This window comes from Prionailurus viverrinus, chromosome D3 (assembly GCF_022837055.1).
Source record: "Prionailurus viverrinus isolate Anna chromosome D3, UM_Priviv_1.0, whole genome shotgun sequence".
Lineage (NCBI taxonomy): Eukaryota > Metazoa > Chordata > Mammalia > Carnivora > Felidae > Prionailurus > Prionailurus viverrinus.
The window spans coordinates 16,984,958-17,001,598 of record NC_062572.1 but is presented as its reverse complement, the minus strand read 5'-3'; the positions used below and the strand labels follow the sequence as shown (position 1 = coordinate 17,001,598).

At 48.6% G+C, this 16,641-nt stretch overlaps 1 protein-coding gene across 2 annotated transcripts; it reads right to left on the bottom strand.

Annotated features, from left to right (window-relative positions):
* Positions 1–845: 845 nt before the first annotated feature.
* Positions 846–16,273, bottom strand: MLEC (malectin). 2 transcript variants are annotated; one of them, XM_047828120.1, is made up of 5 exons: positions 16,109–16,273; positions 9,073–9,251; positions 8,315–8,491; positions 8,151–8,208; positions 846–6,737 (listed from the first exon to the last, which is right to left on the bottom strand). In XM_047828120.1, exons 1-5 carry the CDS (start codon positions 16,110–16,112, stop codon positions 6,508–6,510), a joined length of 648 nt encoding a protein of 215 aa, XP_047684076.1. In that variant the 5' UTR covers positions 16,113–16,273; the 3' UTR covers positions 846–6,507. The 2 variants fall into 2 exon arrangements, with proteins under 2 accessions (XP_047684076.1, XP_047684075.1); XM_047828119.1 differs by lacking the exon at positions 16,109–16,273 and adding an exon at positions 15,644–16,039.
* Between the last annotated feature and the right edge of the window lie 368 nt (positions 16,274–16,641).

Sequence of the window (16,641 nt, the reverse complement as noted above, 5' to 3'; positions counted from 1 at the left end):
TACTTGAAATAGTAACAGCTAGGTCTGAATTAGTAAAGAACTCCAGTTATGGGTGGGCTCGAGCTAAGAAAGAGGCTCTGTGGGCCTCCTGGTTTATTTGGGCCCTGAGAACAGACGCCATCAACACTGGCCTCATTCTTGGAGCTGAGCAATGAATTCTGCCCTTTAAGGGATAACTGAGGGAAGTAGGCCAAACTCTCCTGGTACCAGCAGCCTCCATTCTTGCTGGAGAAATACAGCAGGTAGGTTCTGGAGTCTGGAGCCAGTCACATAGCATGGTGGGGAAAGGAAAGGTAATCAGAGTAACAGAGAGTAATGATGAGCCAGAATCCTGGTGTAAAGTCCTAGCTCTGTCTAGGCTGGCTCTATGGCCTTGGGCAAGTCACTTCACCTATGTAAGGCTAATACCAACTGTTTTGTTGAAGATGAAACAGAAATAACTTCTGTAAAAGTGCTTGGCATTGTGCCTCATCCATTTCAAGGGCTCCATTAAGGGATATCCACAAGTATCCTTATAGCTTAAAGAGAACAGGGGCTTTGCAAGCAGATAGACTGAATTTGAAACCTGGCTTCACTGTTTACTGACTAGCCTGGGGTAAATGAAGTTTTTTGAGTTTCATGCTCCTCAGCTGTGAACAAGGTAGATTCATTACAGGGGAAAGAAATCCTTCCTGCTCTTTCTGCATATACATCCTTCCCAATGTATACTCAACACTGACAACACACCTGAAAAGGAGAAAGCAGAGAAAATCGTCCCAGGGCTCGGTCTGTCCACAGGCTGTCATGGCAGCTGAGGGAAAGATGTGCATTGGGAGGGAGAGTCGAGTCATGGCCTGGCATTCCAGTGAAAGTGGAAACAAAACAAAACAACTGTTTATTTTTCCTTGAATGCACTGCTGGCTGAAATGGCCAGGCAGTTTTACAGAACTTCATTCTCTTAACCAAACATCCCGGCGAAAACAAAAGCAAGAGACACGAGGCTAAAATGGACAAAAGCTGCTGGTCTTGTCCCAGGAGAGCCCTTTGCAGCTAAGTGAGCCCCCATGTCTCCCTTTTCCCACCCAATCACTTCACCTCTTCGCAATCAAGTTCAAACTCAATCTCAACAGTGTCACTGCAAATTGTTTATTAAAACACAAAGCAATGGACAGTGAAAAACATCCTGATTTTTTTACTTTTTGGTGGGAGTAGGATGGGGCATGTAAGGGGTAGGGACAGATGGAGACAGCCCAGAAGGAAAGACAGCTCTATCCACCCCCCACTGCTTTCCCGGGCCAGCCAGGTTCAAAGCCCCTCAATCACATCTCACTGTGCTGCTGGAAATGCATGTTGTGGCTACAGTTTGTTTCGCCGCGGCTGGGAGAGGATGGGAATCTAGGAGCTACCAGGCCTACTAAGAACTTGCCACTCTTCTCCAGTACTTGGTATAGAACAGAGCAGCCAGGCCCAATGGTGGGGGGGGGGGGGGGGGGGGAGGGAGGCAGGGGTGGTTTCCTGACAAGCCAGGTTAGGCCAATAATTGTTGAAGAGGCTGCTCTGAGCTCAGAATGGGCAGCTGGTCCTAGTGTGTGAGAACATGGTGGAAGGAGGATCCAAAGAGGGAACTAATCCAGGGTCAAATTTCTTTTCATTCCCTGGATCGTAACACGCCAGGGAAGAGGAGTCAAGAACGCCTCATTCCTGGTTTTGCCGTAAAGACTCTCCCTGCCAATTCTCCCCTCCCACCTGGCAACTAGGCTCTCCTTTCCTGACAGTTGTCCTTTCAAAGGACGGAAAGCACACTTCAGTTTGTTGTTGTTTTCCCTCATACTGAAATAAAGCACTGAAGCTCAAAATAGAGGTGAGAACGAAGTTCTGCTTCTCCTGGTGCTGTGTGCCCCCACCTCACAAGACTGCCTGGATGTGAGAGGTGCCAGGGCCCTCCCTGCCAACTCTAACAGGACTACTGTTTCCCTGGCTGCCGGCACAATCCTGGCTCCTTGTCTTTATGATCCTGGAGGGGGTGGGGGGTGGGAGGGGACTGTCCCAAGAGATCCATCCTGCTCTTTTTCTGCCAGTCCAGCCAGTCCCCAAATTATCTGCTCTTATCAAAATGATTTGGCAGCCGAAGGCAGGCCACCCAAAAGGCAGCTGGGGAAGGACAAACTAGATCGGCAGCAAGCCACCCACGTACAAAGAAGAAATCCGCCCTAGCTGGGCAGCTGACCCACTGATGCCAATCTGGTCTCGTAATAAAATGAGGAAATCTAGCCCTCTTGCCCCAGAAGAGGTCTAAATACAGAAAGAGTCCTAGCTCGGACAGAACGGGAGAAATTACTCTGATCTCTCTGAAGCGTGAACATTAAGGCTTCTTTGCAATATTTTTAGAGCTCTTTGATCCCTAATTATATCTTTCCATAGAAGAGAAGCAGACTTCTAAGATTTCTGAACAGATCCCGGGTGTTTCTGGTTCTGCTTCCGCACTATCACTGAGCCTTACCCCAGGCTCCTTCCCCCCAGGGCCACAGCAGAAGGAGGCCCAAGCATCTCCTCCTCCTCCCCTTGTTTTGAACAGGAGCATCTGTTACTCTCTCACTTTGGAAAGTTCACCTGCTCTCCTAGGTCCTTTGGAGAGGCATAGAGGACAATATTACATGTTGCCACTTGATGCCATTAAGGCTCCTCGAGGCAAGAAGACACTTGAATTAGGTTAGAGCCGGCCAGCAAAGGGGAGGGGGAGAAAGGGATGGGGAAGCAGCCCCACGGCAGGGACTGTAAGACCCCTGCCCAGACCTGAATCTAAAGGGAATGCCCACCCTGGCTCAGAGCAGGAGAGGAAAAGGCACTGTGCTGACCGGGGTGGGTCCTGCCCCAATCTCCAGGGAGGGTAGAGAACCCGTGGACTCTTTCCCTGGTCTTCCCAAGGTGAGCCAATTTCTAGAGAAAGGAGTATATGTGCTAGGAAAGGGAAAATACTGCTGCTGTTTTCTGAAGTTCAACTGAGATTCTAGAAGCCATGGCCAGGTCTTCCCAGGAGAAAGTAGAAGCAGGATAAGAAGGAAGAGAAATTCCTTAAAACAGAAGCTTCTCTAAAAAGATAAAGAAGTCAAAACACAATTCCAAAACCAGATTAGTTTCCAGACACAGAAAGGGGCAGGTAAACTTAACTTGAACTTCACCCCATCTCTTCAAAGCCTAATTGACCTCTAATGTGCTCTCCCAATTTCAGGCCAGTATCTCTTAGGCAAACAGTGGAAAAAAGAGAAAAGGTTACATTCTCAAACCAGCCGGTAGTGACCCTACAGGCCCTGTGCCGCCCCCACCCCCACCACCCGGGAGTCTAACACCACTGACACTCGAAGATAACCATTTTTCAAGTCACCAGAATTCAAGATATCCACTGAGCAGCTTCTCCTCCATAGTGGAGATGTTACAGAAATATGGATCTGGTTTAGGGGACATGAGTGCCACAGATTATTTCCTGGCAGGATGTTTCAGTCAGCGTGAGTGAAACCCAAAAAGGCCAGCTGGCCCCTGACCCAAATCAGAGCTACACTGAAGACTCTCAGTCTATCCCCAGCAGAACATCTTAATGTGGTCCACCCAGAAACTGAACCGAAGCCACATTCCTGGCAAAAGGAGTTTCATCTTGGCCGTCTGCTCTTGGCTTTGGCCAGCTGGGCTCAGGGAGATCTAAAAACCTAGGACAGTGCACGGATCCAGTAGAAGAGTCCAGGCCTCCCCTTCCCCAGAGCTAAGTGGCATCCCTCATCACCTCCCCAACCCCAGATAGACTCCCTACAGCGTAGCTGCCTGGTCCTAGCACTAGCTCAAAATACAGGCAGGAGAACAAACAGTGCAAAAAGCAAACGACGAACAGAGTAATTGGTGACGTACACAATACAAAAATAAAAATAAAGAGTGCCCCACCCCACCCCTTTAACCTAAACTTCATGTACCTATATCATCTTGAAGGAGCCCCCCCCCCCCCCCCGAACAAAAAAAAAAAGCTTTCAAGTTCAGCATCATGGGCCAGCTATGACCAGCCCCGGGCAGCTGTTAGCTGGGTGGACTTGGCTCCAGGGGACTCTACCCCAGCCCCCCACCATACTTCTTCCTGTTTCCTCACTTCTCCTTTAGTTTTTGTGAGCCATAGAAAGATGTTCCTTCCTTTCGGACACAAGCAGAGGAAAATGCCCATCCCTATCCCTGGGCTCAGGGGAAAGGAGTGAGCTTGGAAACAGGGGTGGGCTTGGAAGCAAAGCTGCTTGGCTTACAGTACCGTTAGGAAATGGCCCCAGGAGCCAGGGTTTCCTTCTGAGACTCTGAGTCACTGAAGGGATGCGTTGAGGTGAGTAGGCGGGACCCCTCCTTCCTCAAAGACCCAGGCAAACTAACAAACAAGGCAAAATGGAGGCAGCGAGTCCTCCTTCCTCCTCTTGTCTACTCCATTGACAGTGGCCTACAGCTTTGAGGAGATCTGATGGAAGGGGAACCAAAGCCACTGTCAGAAGCCCAATTAGTCAGGACGTCCATTGCCCTGGGCAAGGGGTGCCCCGGACCAAGGCTACAGGATGCCATCCTTCAAAGCAGGGAGCTTTGTGAAGCACTCCAGGAAGTGTTCCTCTTATTGCGGCCTCAGGCCACAGTCATCCAGATGCCTGACTCAATCCCCTACTACCGAGGCCTAAGTCACAGCGAAAATAAAGGGCTCCCACTCTCAAAGGACTAAATGCTGGCCCAGAGTAACTCATTAAGAGCCAAAACCCAGGCCATGAGCCCAAGAGCTACTTACTTTGTCACATAAGCAATTCAAATGCGTGGAGCTCTTCAAACACATTAAAAAAAAAAAAAAAAAAAAAAAAAAAGACAATTCAACACATTCTAAAAAGATGAGCCTGGTCTGAGATTCTATGCTGCTCTAGCCCAAGCGGAAGCTAACCCTGCTGCTTTCCATCCACAAAACTCTGTGTAGCTTGGTTGGGTCCTCCCTCATTGTTGCTCTAACTGGGAAAAGAATAACAGTGACCAGAAAGAAAGGCAACAGGGAACCTTCATTTCCTGTACAAGTTTTTCCAGGGAATTGAAGACAGCCACTTGATGCTAAGGCTGGCTTCAGAGCCGCCAGGACTATGGCTGACTAGAAATCTTTCAGCTCCGTCACACCAAGAACCCAACTGCAGCTCAGACAGGGAAATGAAAGGAAAGGGGTAGACTGCTAGGATCGGGAAGAGGCGCCAGTGGGCCAGATACAGACAATGAGTCTAATTTCTTGGGGCAGCTCTAGGCATAAACCAAAACTGGTTGACTTGTGACACGGAAGGACATGGGAATAAATGAACATCAGATACTAGATAGACACTCTAAACAGTGGTCAGTCACTTAGTAGGGCTCAAGTCTCTGAGGTGGCTCTTAAGTTATGCTAACATAAGCCTTTTCTAATCCAAAGACCAGAAAAGACTTTTAAGGTCAAGTGTTCTGTTGCTGCAGGCTGGAAAGCATCCCTGTCCCCTGGCAGCAAGACCCTACAAAGGGGCCAGTAAAAGAACTGCTGGGTCAGGTCCTCCTGGCTGCTGGCTCAGAGATCCAGGGAGGGAGGTACCAACAAGGTGAGGTGGTAGAGGATAAGACATTCAAGCAGAGGGAACCCCAAATCCCCAGGTCGCCTTCCCTTCTTGGCAATAACTTAGCGGGATGATTGAGAGAGAGAGAAGAGATTTCAAATGGGCCAGATTAAAGGGGGAAAAAAATGAGAAGAAATCAAAGTCCCCAACAGGCACTGAAATCAAAATGATTTGTTGTGGTAACAAGTCAGAGGCAACTTGAGGACCTGACATAAACTAATCGTCTTGGATACCAGACAGTCCTCTAACTGGCATATGTCAGGGAGACAAGCAATGACAAAGCGCAAACACTTAAGGTGGAACCATCACTGGGCTGAAACCAGAAAGGCTTCCAAGTAAGGAAGTATCTAATTTTCTTTTCTTTTTTTTTTTTTAATCCCCCTTCTGTTTTCGTCTTTATCATACAAATTATACACCTTCACACATACACAAAGCACACACACTTTCAATCCCAGGACATCTGAAAACTTATCTGGACATAACTTCAGAACATACCCAACTCCCAGCGCTGGTCTTCTCAGGTAATAAGATGACATTTCCCTGCTGTTAATTTCTAACCTAACAAAAGGAACCACGTCTGCTCTGGGTTCAGAGTCCTTTCCACTAGGTGTGCAGATAGGGCTCCTTGAACATGGAGGATCTGCTTCACCTTAAGTACCCTGGAGAGGAAAGAGACGGCTGGGGCCAGCCACAAAGAGAGCACGAGGACTGAAGCAGGGCTGGGACCAGTGGTGGATAAGGGCTGCTCTCTACCCACTCTGCCTCTTTTTTTCTCCTTTAATTTTTGTGTGTGGTTTTGTTTGTTTGTTTGTCTGTTAATCACTGTGAAAAATACAGAAACCAAAACCAACATGTTCGGTTTCTTTCCCACACCCCTTCACCCTGTTCAGGATGGTACTTGTTCTCACAACCGGCAGAGGCAGAAGAGGGTTGGAATGAAGACTCCAAAGGCCACCAGGATGGGAAACATGAGGCTGCTGTTGTCCGAGGCATAGGGGTTGGGCGTGCGGGGGCCTGACTGCACCCGATTCTTATTGGTCTGTCTTTTGAGATTAGACCCTTCATCATATTCTTCTTCTTCTTCTTCCTCTTCTTTCTTCTCCAGTCCTGGATGAGGCTGCAGCTTTGGTACATCTGACACAAGAAAGTAGACATCTTTTAAGTAAGACCCACACCATTTAAAAAAAAAATTTTTTTTTAATGTTTATTTATTTTTGAGAGAGAGAGAGAGACAGAGTGCGAGCAGGGGAGGGGCAGAGAGGGAGACACAGAATCCAAGGCAGGTTCCAGGCTCCGAGCTGTCAGCACAGAGCTTGACGCAAGGCACGAACCCACAAACCATGAGATCACAACCTGAGCCAAAGTCGGATGCTCAACCGACTGAGCCACCCAGGTGCCCCAAGACCCACACCATTTAAGTGAGACCCTTAAGAGCCATAAATGAGCCACAATAAAGAGATGCCATGACCTATGCAAGGTCTACAGCAAAAAAACAGATGTAGCAGAAACAACTCCTGGCCTAGAGAATAGCAGATGGCTGTAAACACCAGTCTTTTTTAGATTTAACTAAAATGTAGTAGAAGCCCTACCCCAGGGAGGCTTCCTATCACCTTCCTTTTCTCCTTCTTCAGAACCGTGAGGACTGGACTGAACAGTGGCAATGACTCGACACCCAAAACTTAACCTTTTCAAATCCCTTCTGCAGCCTCCACAATCCCATGTGCCCTTCTGATTCACACAGCAACTGAGGAAAAGCTGAGCTACATACAGGGCCCTGGGTTGTCAGCACACACCACCCCTCTGTTCTGCCTGCTCCTTAGGGACTCAAGCTACAAATCTGTTTTTGTGGCAAGACATCTGCCTAGATGTCATAACACCAGCATCTTGAGACACATCAAGACAACAGGATGAGCAACTTGTTGCATTAAGGATGAGTTTCGGGAAAGGGTACAGAGGCCGAATGGAAGAGAAAAGTCACTAAGACACCAGCTTTCTGTGCAAAAATCAGCCTGGGAAGCTGGCAGCCAGGATCATCTCAATGCTGAGAAAGTGATATATCCTAAGGCTGGATCCCAGGGACAAGGAGACATTCGGAAGTGGACTTTTGTCCAGTGCGGTTGAGCAATGCCCGAGAGCACACCGAAACCCTGAAAGACTCCTCCCTCTTTTGCCTTTTCCCTTTCTGCCCCCAGGAAATTGATGTCAAAGAAAGAGAATAAGGACAGGTTTTAGGCGATTCCAAGACTAGAAGGGTCAAGGCACACCAGTAGGTACCATTATTAAGCCCCATTTACAGTGAACTTAAAGGAATTTGTCCAAAACCAAACAGCTGATTAAGTGGCAGCAGCAAAATCTGAACACAGACCTTACTCCAAAGCTATGGTCAGCACCATGCTGCACTCCATCCCCATCCATCTGACTTTGGATTCCCCACAATTTGGCTTTAAGTGTTTATACAAAAGTGAATGGCTAAATTATTCCCCCAAGGCTTTCCTCAATCATATCCTTCAGACCAAGGCAAAAAAGCAAGTTAAAAACACCACTTACCATCCACTGTCCCAGCCATGATGTAGAGTGCACAAACTTTGGGATTGTCATAGTACCCCTGGGAAATGGGAGAACCAGGGTCAGCACCACACAGCAGTAAACATTCCCCCACCCCCACTCTTTTAAACATCTCCTCAGCTGGGAAGGCAGAGGGAGAGCATTACCTTTACAAACTCGATGTAGAGTTTCCCTGTGAAGGTGGACACCTCCCCTTGGACACTCAGCTTTCCCTTTCTGATGCTCATAGGGATGATTTCATCATGAGCTGTGCTGTGCCCAACACGATCAAAGATGTCCAAGTCCTTCACCACGACATGGCCGTTCAGTCGCACATCAAATACCTTCCACGATTAAAAAACAAAAGAGAGACAATGTCAAAACCATCAGCTTCATACTCCCTTTAGCAGCTGGACATCATGTACCTGCTTGGGCTTCAAGTTCAGAAATAATTTTTAAAATGAAAGAGCTGGATATAGTCAAGGGTAAAGAGTTCTTTACATGAGCCAAATCAAAGCCATGTTCCTTCATGGTCAAGGTCTCATACTGGCCTTAGGAAACAAAGAATATAAACAAAAAGCTCAACATGGAAAAAAAAAAAAAAAGCTCAACATGGAAAGAAGGAAATTCATAAGAAGAGACAGGAAAAGAATAAGGCTAAAAAACAAGAAGGTGCTGACAAGTAAGGAAGACGACCAGGATCAGTTAGTTGCCAAGAACTAAGATTCTGGCATTGCCTTCTGTCACCAACCCCCAAGGCAAGTGCAGCCTTGTGAGCAATGGGACATCGCTTCTCGAGGGGCAGAAGGAATCCAGCTTCTCCTCACAGCTCACCTGTTCCTCCCTTCTGGGGAGGCTCTTACATTCTCTGGCCCATAGCAGGGGACTATCCAAGAGTGGCAGTGTCCCACTGACCAGGCCTCACCTTCTGCTGGGACTGTGCAAAGTAGACCTCAGCAAATTTCAACACCAGCACGTAGTCCCCCTCCTCCTTGATGGGCACTTCGTAGCCAAAAGTCTCCTCATTGTACCGCTCTGTTTGATACAGGATCTGGTCCTCGGGGTTGGAACGCAGGATTGGCAGTTTCATACCATAGTCGGAGGCTGGGGACAAAAGTCAAAGAGACACCACATCAGAGGCAAGACACACAAAAATTGCAGAGACCCCACAACTGCCAGAGCCATTTCTGGGGCAATGCTAGTAACCCTCCCAGGGGAAGGAGCCACCCCCTCTGCATCTGGCTTTAAAGTGACCAGACACAAAGGCAAGCATCAGAGAGCCTAATGGCTCTAAGGAAGAAAAAGTGAAAGAAACCAAACACTAATCACCCCAATAGCTCCCTAACCCTCAGAGAAGAACTTCTTAGAAGCTTGTTAAAATGACTTTCCTCAACCGCAGAGAGTGACAGGAAGAAAACAGGCAAAAGCTACAGCTCCTGGCTCCCTGAGAGGGGAGCTTCAGAGAAACCTCATAAAACAGGGGGGGATGGCCAAGAACTCTGCAAGACCATTAAGTTCAAAGAGTTTTTTTCATTCAGAAAAGCTCAAGGGTCTAAAACAAACAGGAAATGTTAGGCAAGTCATTCTGCATTGTCTTTACTACAAATAAGATACCAGCTTAGTTGCTTTTTATAATTTTCATTCACAAAGTTCCAAGGGTGGTAAATACCAGAGAAACATGCTCACAAAAAGAAGGGCGTGATACTCTCTAATTTCTTTTACATGCAAACACCTTACTTCCCACAAACTCACAAAACTCAACCTCACCTACTCTCTCCTGAACGTATCCCAGTTAATCCAAAAGAGTTTAGAACCAAAAAGTTCCTAATGTAGCCCCAGCACCTAACAAAGTCGCTGGCACATAAACAGGCACTCAAGATGATTCGCTGAACCAACAAACAGCAACTAAGGAGGTGCCTGAGCAGCAGTGAAGCCATGCTATTCTTTCCATAGGGCTAAGCCATCCTCGCAGGAAAAAAATCTGCCAAGGTCCTATTGGCACCTCTGGCCTAAAATGCCCAAGTCCTGGGGGAGCCACCTTTCCCATCTCACACACTGATAAGGAATAAGGCAGGGTAAAAGTAAAAAGTTAGAGGTGCCTGGCTGGCTCAGTTGATACAGCATGTGACTCTTAACCTCAGAGTCATGAGTGTTCATGCCCCACACTGAGGGTAAAGCTTACATTAAAAAAAAAAAAAAAAAAAAAAAAAAGGTAAAAAGTTACATACCTTGAGTCAGTATCAAAAAGCCAAAAACCTCTACTGCCCCCAGCCCTCTTCCCCCAACCTTAGTAGGAGACAAGATTACACATGTTTTTCTCCCCCGAACACATAACAAATTAAACTGGGGTCTTGCCTCAAATATTAGACACTGACTGCACTCCAGCCTCAGAGATGAATAGCTACGCTTCCTCCTTCAGAGAGTAGCCTCTCTGACTCCTTTATCCTGTAAACACAATGAGGTTTCCCAGTGCTCCATAATCTACTTTCCAAACTGCAGATTTAGCAATGATTTCAGTACACCCGCCTAGTCTCTCCTCCAGCCTGGGATTAAGATTTCAAGACCACCTTCCAATCGCACATGATGACTCTGAAGACATTTGGCACCTAGATCCTTTGGGAGATGTCCAAGAGCAGTCATCCCTGGAGCTTTATCATCTGAATCACCACAACTCCAACAGGATCTTTTATCTCTAAGGAAGGTCAAAGAGTAACTAAAAGAGCCAGTGGCTAAGGTCAAGCCCTCAAAAAAATAAACATAACTGTTAACAGTTCCTGTAAGTGAACAGTTAGCCGTGACATCAGATGGACCTGATGAGACAATGCAACAGGAAACTCATTGCGCTTCTGTCTTCAGGCTTTTTTCTTTTTATTTCTTCTCAAGAAATCAAAGGGTGGCCAAGTAGCACTACAAAGGACGGACTGCCAACACGCCTCAGCTCTTTCCCAGGCTCAAACCCTTATGCCATGAAGATTAAAAGACTGCTATTTCTCTTCCACTTGAGCTCTAAGAATTCCCTCCTTCCAGGAGGACCATGATCCTTACAAATTTGGAACATTAACTACATTTGCTTTTTACACACACAGGAAATTTTGTACATGTGTGGGGAATCTTTTTTCTTTCTTTCTTTCTCGTGAGCGGAAAAAGTGAGAAACTGACAGTAATGTAATCTGTAAGAGCCGTAGTCTCACAACTCACAAAACTCAGCCATGTGAATAAAAACTACTTAACAACCTTGGAATTACCTTTAAATATTTTTCCTGTAAAGCCCAAGTGGCTTTCCCAGGAGATCTGCCACATGCAAAGTTGCATTTGTCCAAGTCCCAAGTGATGCAGCAGTAAAAAGGGTTTCTTTCTTTCCCCTTTAGACTTTAGGTATTCACAGCTAAACAGATCTCTCTAAAATACAGTGACGTGTACACAGTCAGCACACTGCTGAAGTTGGCACAATATAGCTCAGACAGTTAACCAGAAAGGAAGGCGGCCAAAGGGCCTACATTATGTCTGCTGCTTCTTAGTTCGGGACAATGGAGGCACCAGGCTGTTTGAAAAATTCAGCCCCAGTTTGAGAGTAAGACAGGCCTGGATTTGAATCCTGGCTCCGCCGCCTACCATGTGGTGTGGAACGATTTGTCTTCTCACCTATAAAATGGGGATAACACCTATCCCACAGGTTGCATGTAGGGAGATCTGTAAACAGCTTAATACAGTGCCTCATAGAGACACAGACAGACATAAAGGTTTGCCACCCAGGCAAGCATATGCACACAATAAGCACCAAAAAAAAAAAAAAAAAAAAGATGCCTCCACTCCCAGGAGTTTAGGGAATGGACCAAGTGGAAATGGAAGTAATAAAAAATTGGAAAACTGCGGTGAGGAACCACAGCAGTGAAAAAGCCAGAATGAGCTGGAAGCTGTCCTACACGAGACCACCACTGCAGAGCTGCTGTGGCACTCCACCCTTGCCACCCCACCCTTGCCACCCCGGGGTTAGGCCTCCCACCTGACCGCTAGCTTATTCTTCTCAGTCACTTCCTTCTCACGCAAGGCGAGTCCATAAAGAATTATTCTGAATGCACTGAGGCGGGGAACCTTGAGGATTCGGTTAATCAAAAAGGAAGGGCCAAAGGGCCTACATTATGTCTGCTGTTTCTTACTTAGTTCAGGACAATAGAGGAGCCAGGCAACTTAAAAAATTCAGCTCCAGTTTGAGAGTAAGACAGGCCTGGATTTGAACCCTGGCTCTGCAAACTACTACATGATTTGGAACAGATTATTATCTCTAGGTGTTTCTTCACCTGTAAAATGGGGATACCGCCTACCTAAGTTCTCTACCTGTGAACTTCTGCTACTTAGAGGGCCTGCAGATGAAGCCGGCCTCTTAGGCGAAAGTATGCAGAGAAAATTCTAAACAAATCCCACAGCCTTAAGCAAATCAGACACAGCAGTGACCCTCAGCGTCTTTCATGCTCTAATCTCCCCAGAGCCAAATCCCTCCCCAGCCAAAAGGAAGGTTGCCCAGAAAAGGGTCTTCCTTAGGCCTGCAGAATTAGTAATCTAATAGGTTCAGGCCCTTAGCCACCTTTTTTTCCCCTCTGGAACCATGTTCTGCCCTACTTGTAACTTCATGTGAAAGGTTATCAAGAACAGAGAAAGACAGAGACACTTAAACCCACTCTGGGCAAGAGAGTTTTCAGACTCAGGTCACTGATTTCTAGAGCACGAGAAGTTATAGTACAAAGGAAAACAAGGCCCAGAGAGGTAAAGCCTGTTCTTCAAGGTCATACAAATGATTGGCAGATATCTTTCTATGAAGAGGAAATAGCCTCTCCTAAAACCAGGCCAAGTCCTGGGCCCTCAGGCCAAATAACCAGGCCTTTTCCTCCTGAGTCAGGAGGAACCCAGAATGAGCAAGAACCTGGAATTTGCAGCATGCCAAAGCCCCAAGTTGAGCACTCTATAGTGGTATTTCCATCTGGTGAAGCCCACAAGTTGAAAAAGCCTTTCCCGGGCTATGAGGATCTCCTGTGAGCACTAGCTACCCTCAAGGCAGAAAAGAAATTCAATAAACATTATGAAGTGCCTTTGAAAGCAAAAGCCACTAGGTGCCCTAAGCCACTCACGGTTACAAGAATGCTGAACTACAAAGACACTATAGAGAAACATCAAGTTCAAAAGCAGGCCAAACCCTTATCTGGATTAACTTGGCAACAAATGCCTAAATCCATTCAACATAAAACGAACCAATGCTGGAAACAATATCGCCGGCATGTGGCAAAAGAAATTAGACATACAGCTCCTACTGCAATTAGTGTAATAGCTGCATGGAGCAAGGGTCTCCAAATACCTGGCACATCCCACCCAAACAGTGCCAGGGAAGGGAAGGCAGAGTGAACAGCTACACTTCCCTTGGTGGCACCGACTCCTTAGCACAGAAGCTACAGAGATGCCTCCGGAGAATGGAAGCTGAATTGAATCTAAGACCCAGATCTAAGGCCACCAAAATGCTACTCTCAGTCAGGAACCCAGTAAGTGCAATGATGCAACAGGCTGGTCCAAGCCACAGTTGACAACCAGCCTCCACTCTCCATCCACCCCTTCCTACCGCTACAATTCATGGCCCCTGTCTGTTACACTCTGACAGAGTGGAGCAGGGAACCTCTGTTTATAGAGCACCCCAAAGGCTGGGGTCCAAGACAGGATTCCAGTACACACGAGCTTTGGTAGGTCTCATGTAATTTTACCTGCTACAATAAACCCCTCCAAAGAAATTGCAACCATGAGCCAATAACCCAAGGACAGAGAGCCTGGCTGACTGCTGACCAGCACCACACCTCCCCCTGCAAATCACCTGCACCAGCAAATTAAACAGGATTTCTGAACTGGGAACTGAACCTGCATGGTCTTAGCTTTTTCCTCTGCACAATAAACCTAATAGGATTCATGTAATATGTAAAGCCTGGTATCTGTCAAGTGAAAGAAACCATCTGCACGCGTCCTCACCATTCCTATCTCAAGAGGCAAAGTCCACAAACGGTCTAGTTTCCTCAAGAGCTCCTTCCTCCCTGCCCACACCCATGAAGAAAGAGGAAGGGTCCAGGATGGAGACAGCAGTGACCTCGTGCTTATGTGAAGTCTGGCTTTGGCTGCTGTTACAGCTGCTAAAGACCGGGGCCCTGACTCAGCTGAACCCAGGCCACTGAGACCTACATGCCAGGGCCGAGTAAATTCCAAGACAAACACAGAACTTCAGAAAACGGCCCTGTGTCCCAACATCCTCACACGTATGGAAGCAATAAACCCTCGAATACAACAAACTCCGGGACACTGCAATGAACTTGGAAGAACGAAGTTAAACCCTTTTGTAAAGGCAAGAGCCAAATCTGGGCATCGTGGAAAAAATGAGAGAAAGTCTGTCTCTTAGCTTTCTGGAGATGGCACACTGCCAATTTGGCAGCCTCTGAACCCAGCATACAACATAAATCTCCTTCCAACACACGAAATAAGGAACTTCCCTCTTAAACCTGTTGTCCAATCCCACTTAACAGAAGAAAAGAGTCTAGAGCAGATTTTCCCAAAGTCTGGTCTGAGGATGCCCAACATCAGAAGCCCCTGGTGCAGAAACGTGGGTTTAATCTATTAGGTCTGGAATCTGCATTTTTAGCCAGCTCCCCCCCACCCCCACCCCGCCATTCTTACACTAACTTTGAGAACTGCGCAGCTCTGTGAAAACTACTGTTGCTGGTCAGTTAAGTCAGAATCATTTTCCCCATACACTGGAATCCTACCCCTCAAGACTTCTTAGGGTAGGCGCTACACGCTCTACACGTACTCTCGGATAGAATACTCCGATGGTTCCACTGGCTGACCCAGTTGACACTCCACCAGCCTCACGTGCAGGATGGCTTCAGTACAACCACCCTCTGGGGTGGCCTCAGCTTCTACTTTTGAGCACACATAGTCCTCACTCTAAAGGGGGGAGCAGGAGGAGGCTACAATCAAACTTTCCTGGCTCATCGTCTTCGAAGATTCCTTTCTATTCCGGCTAAGAATCAAGCCCCGCTCCTGCAGATGGGGTAAGGAAAGCGGCCGATTTCTGGGATGGCAAGAATCTAGCAGGAACGGTCGTAATACAGCACAGCAAAACCACCCAGGCCTGGGACACTGATAACCTACGACCCGTGAGGCCTCGAGGTGGCAACAAGCCGCCCTCGTCTTTAGTTTCCCACATCGGCTGGAAGAGAGGGGTTAAGAAAATGCAGGATGTGAGGTCCAAATATAACTTCTCGCCAACTCTGCCTCAATCTCTCTTCGTAGCTTCGAGACCGCGCCAGGCTCTGAGCTCTGACCGGGTCCCTGAGGAAACCGCAGAGACAGACTTGGCTCCGGAGACGTGGCCCCAGGGTCGAGGAAGGGGCTCAGAGCCCGCAGCCCTCGGTCGACTGCGCCCAGCACGGCAGGCCCCGGATCCCACGGCTCGGCTGAGGGGCTCTCACCTCGGCCCACCCGACCTTCCAAAGGGTCCTTGCGGAAGTGGATCCCGTGCACGTCCACATGCGCCTCGCCGCCCGCGTTGACGGCCCAAATGACGCTCTCGGGCAGCCCGGCCCCCGCCGAGCAGACCACGCCGAGCCCCGGCCCCCGGAGCGCCGGCGGCAGCAGCAGCAGCAATAGCAGTTGCAGGAGCGCCACGCCGGCTCCCTCAACCGCCCGGGCCTCCAGCATGGCGGCCACCACAGCGGGGGCAGCCTCCGCCGACCCTCGTCCTCAGTCGGCCGCCAGGCCGCCCAGGGCTCAGAAAAACAGCGCCACGGGCCGCTCTGCTTCAGTCGCCGGGGACATGTCGCTCTCAGGCCTCCTTCTCAGCCACGGGTGCCGCCTCCCACCTCAGGAACAACCTACCCCGCCGCCCAGCCCCCCACGACCCTACAGCCAATCAGCGCCCGGCCCTCATTAATTACCCATCGCCCAGCCGGGAGACGCCCGTCCATTGGCTTCCGGGCGAGGGAAAGGGCGTGGCTACTCCCAGGAGCCAGCCCAACCAACAGGCTCGAGAGGGAGCGCGCGCAGAGGTGGGGAGTTCGGTTGAAGCGGCGGTTCAATGCGGAAGTGGCGGGGTGCAGCGCCCAGGCGGCCCCGGAATCCTGCAGCTGAATAGGAAAGGTGGCCTGGGAGGGAAGGTTTAGAGTAGGGCGCACTGACACGTCGCCAACACTTCCGGTGCTCCAAATCCTGGGACCGAATAGGCTCCGGGTAGGGGTGCGTTGCCCACTTTCCCGCCCCCTCTTTTCTCAGGGAGAGGCATGAACATAAGCTCTAGTAGGAGAAGCAATGGAAACTCTTTCGACCCGAGCCTCAGTCTTTTTCTCTGTGTGAGGCAAAACACCCATCCTCTCCTAGACAGGTTGCTAGCACAGGTCTTCAGGGAGAGAGTCCCACGGGGACAAGACCCCGCCCCCACCCCTTAGCGAGCTCTGGGCTGGTGGTAGCGTCC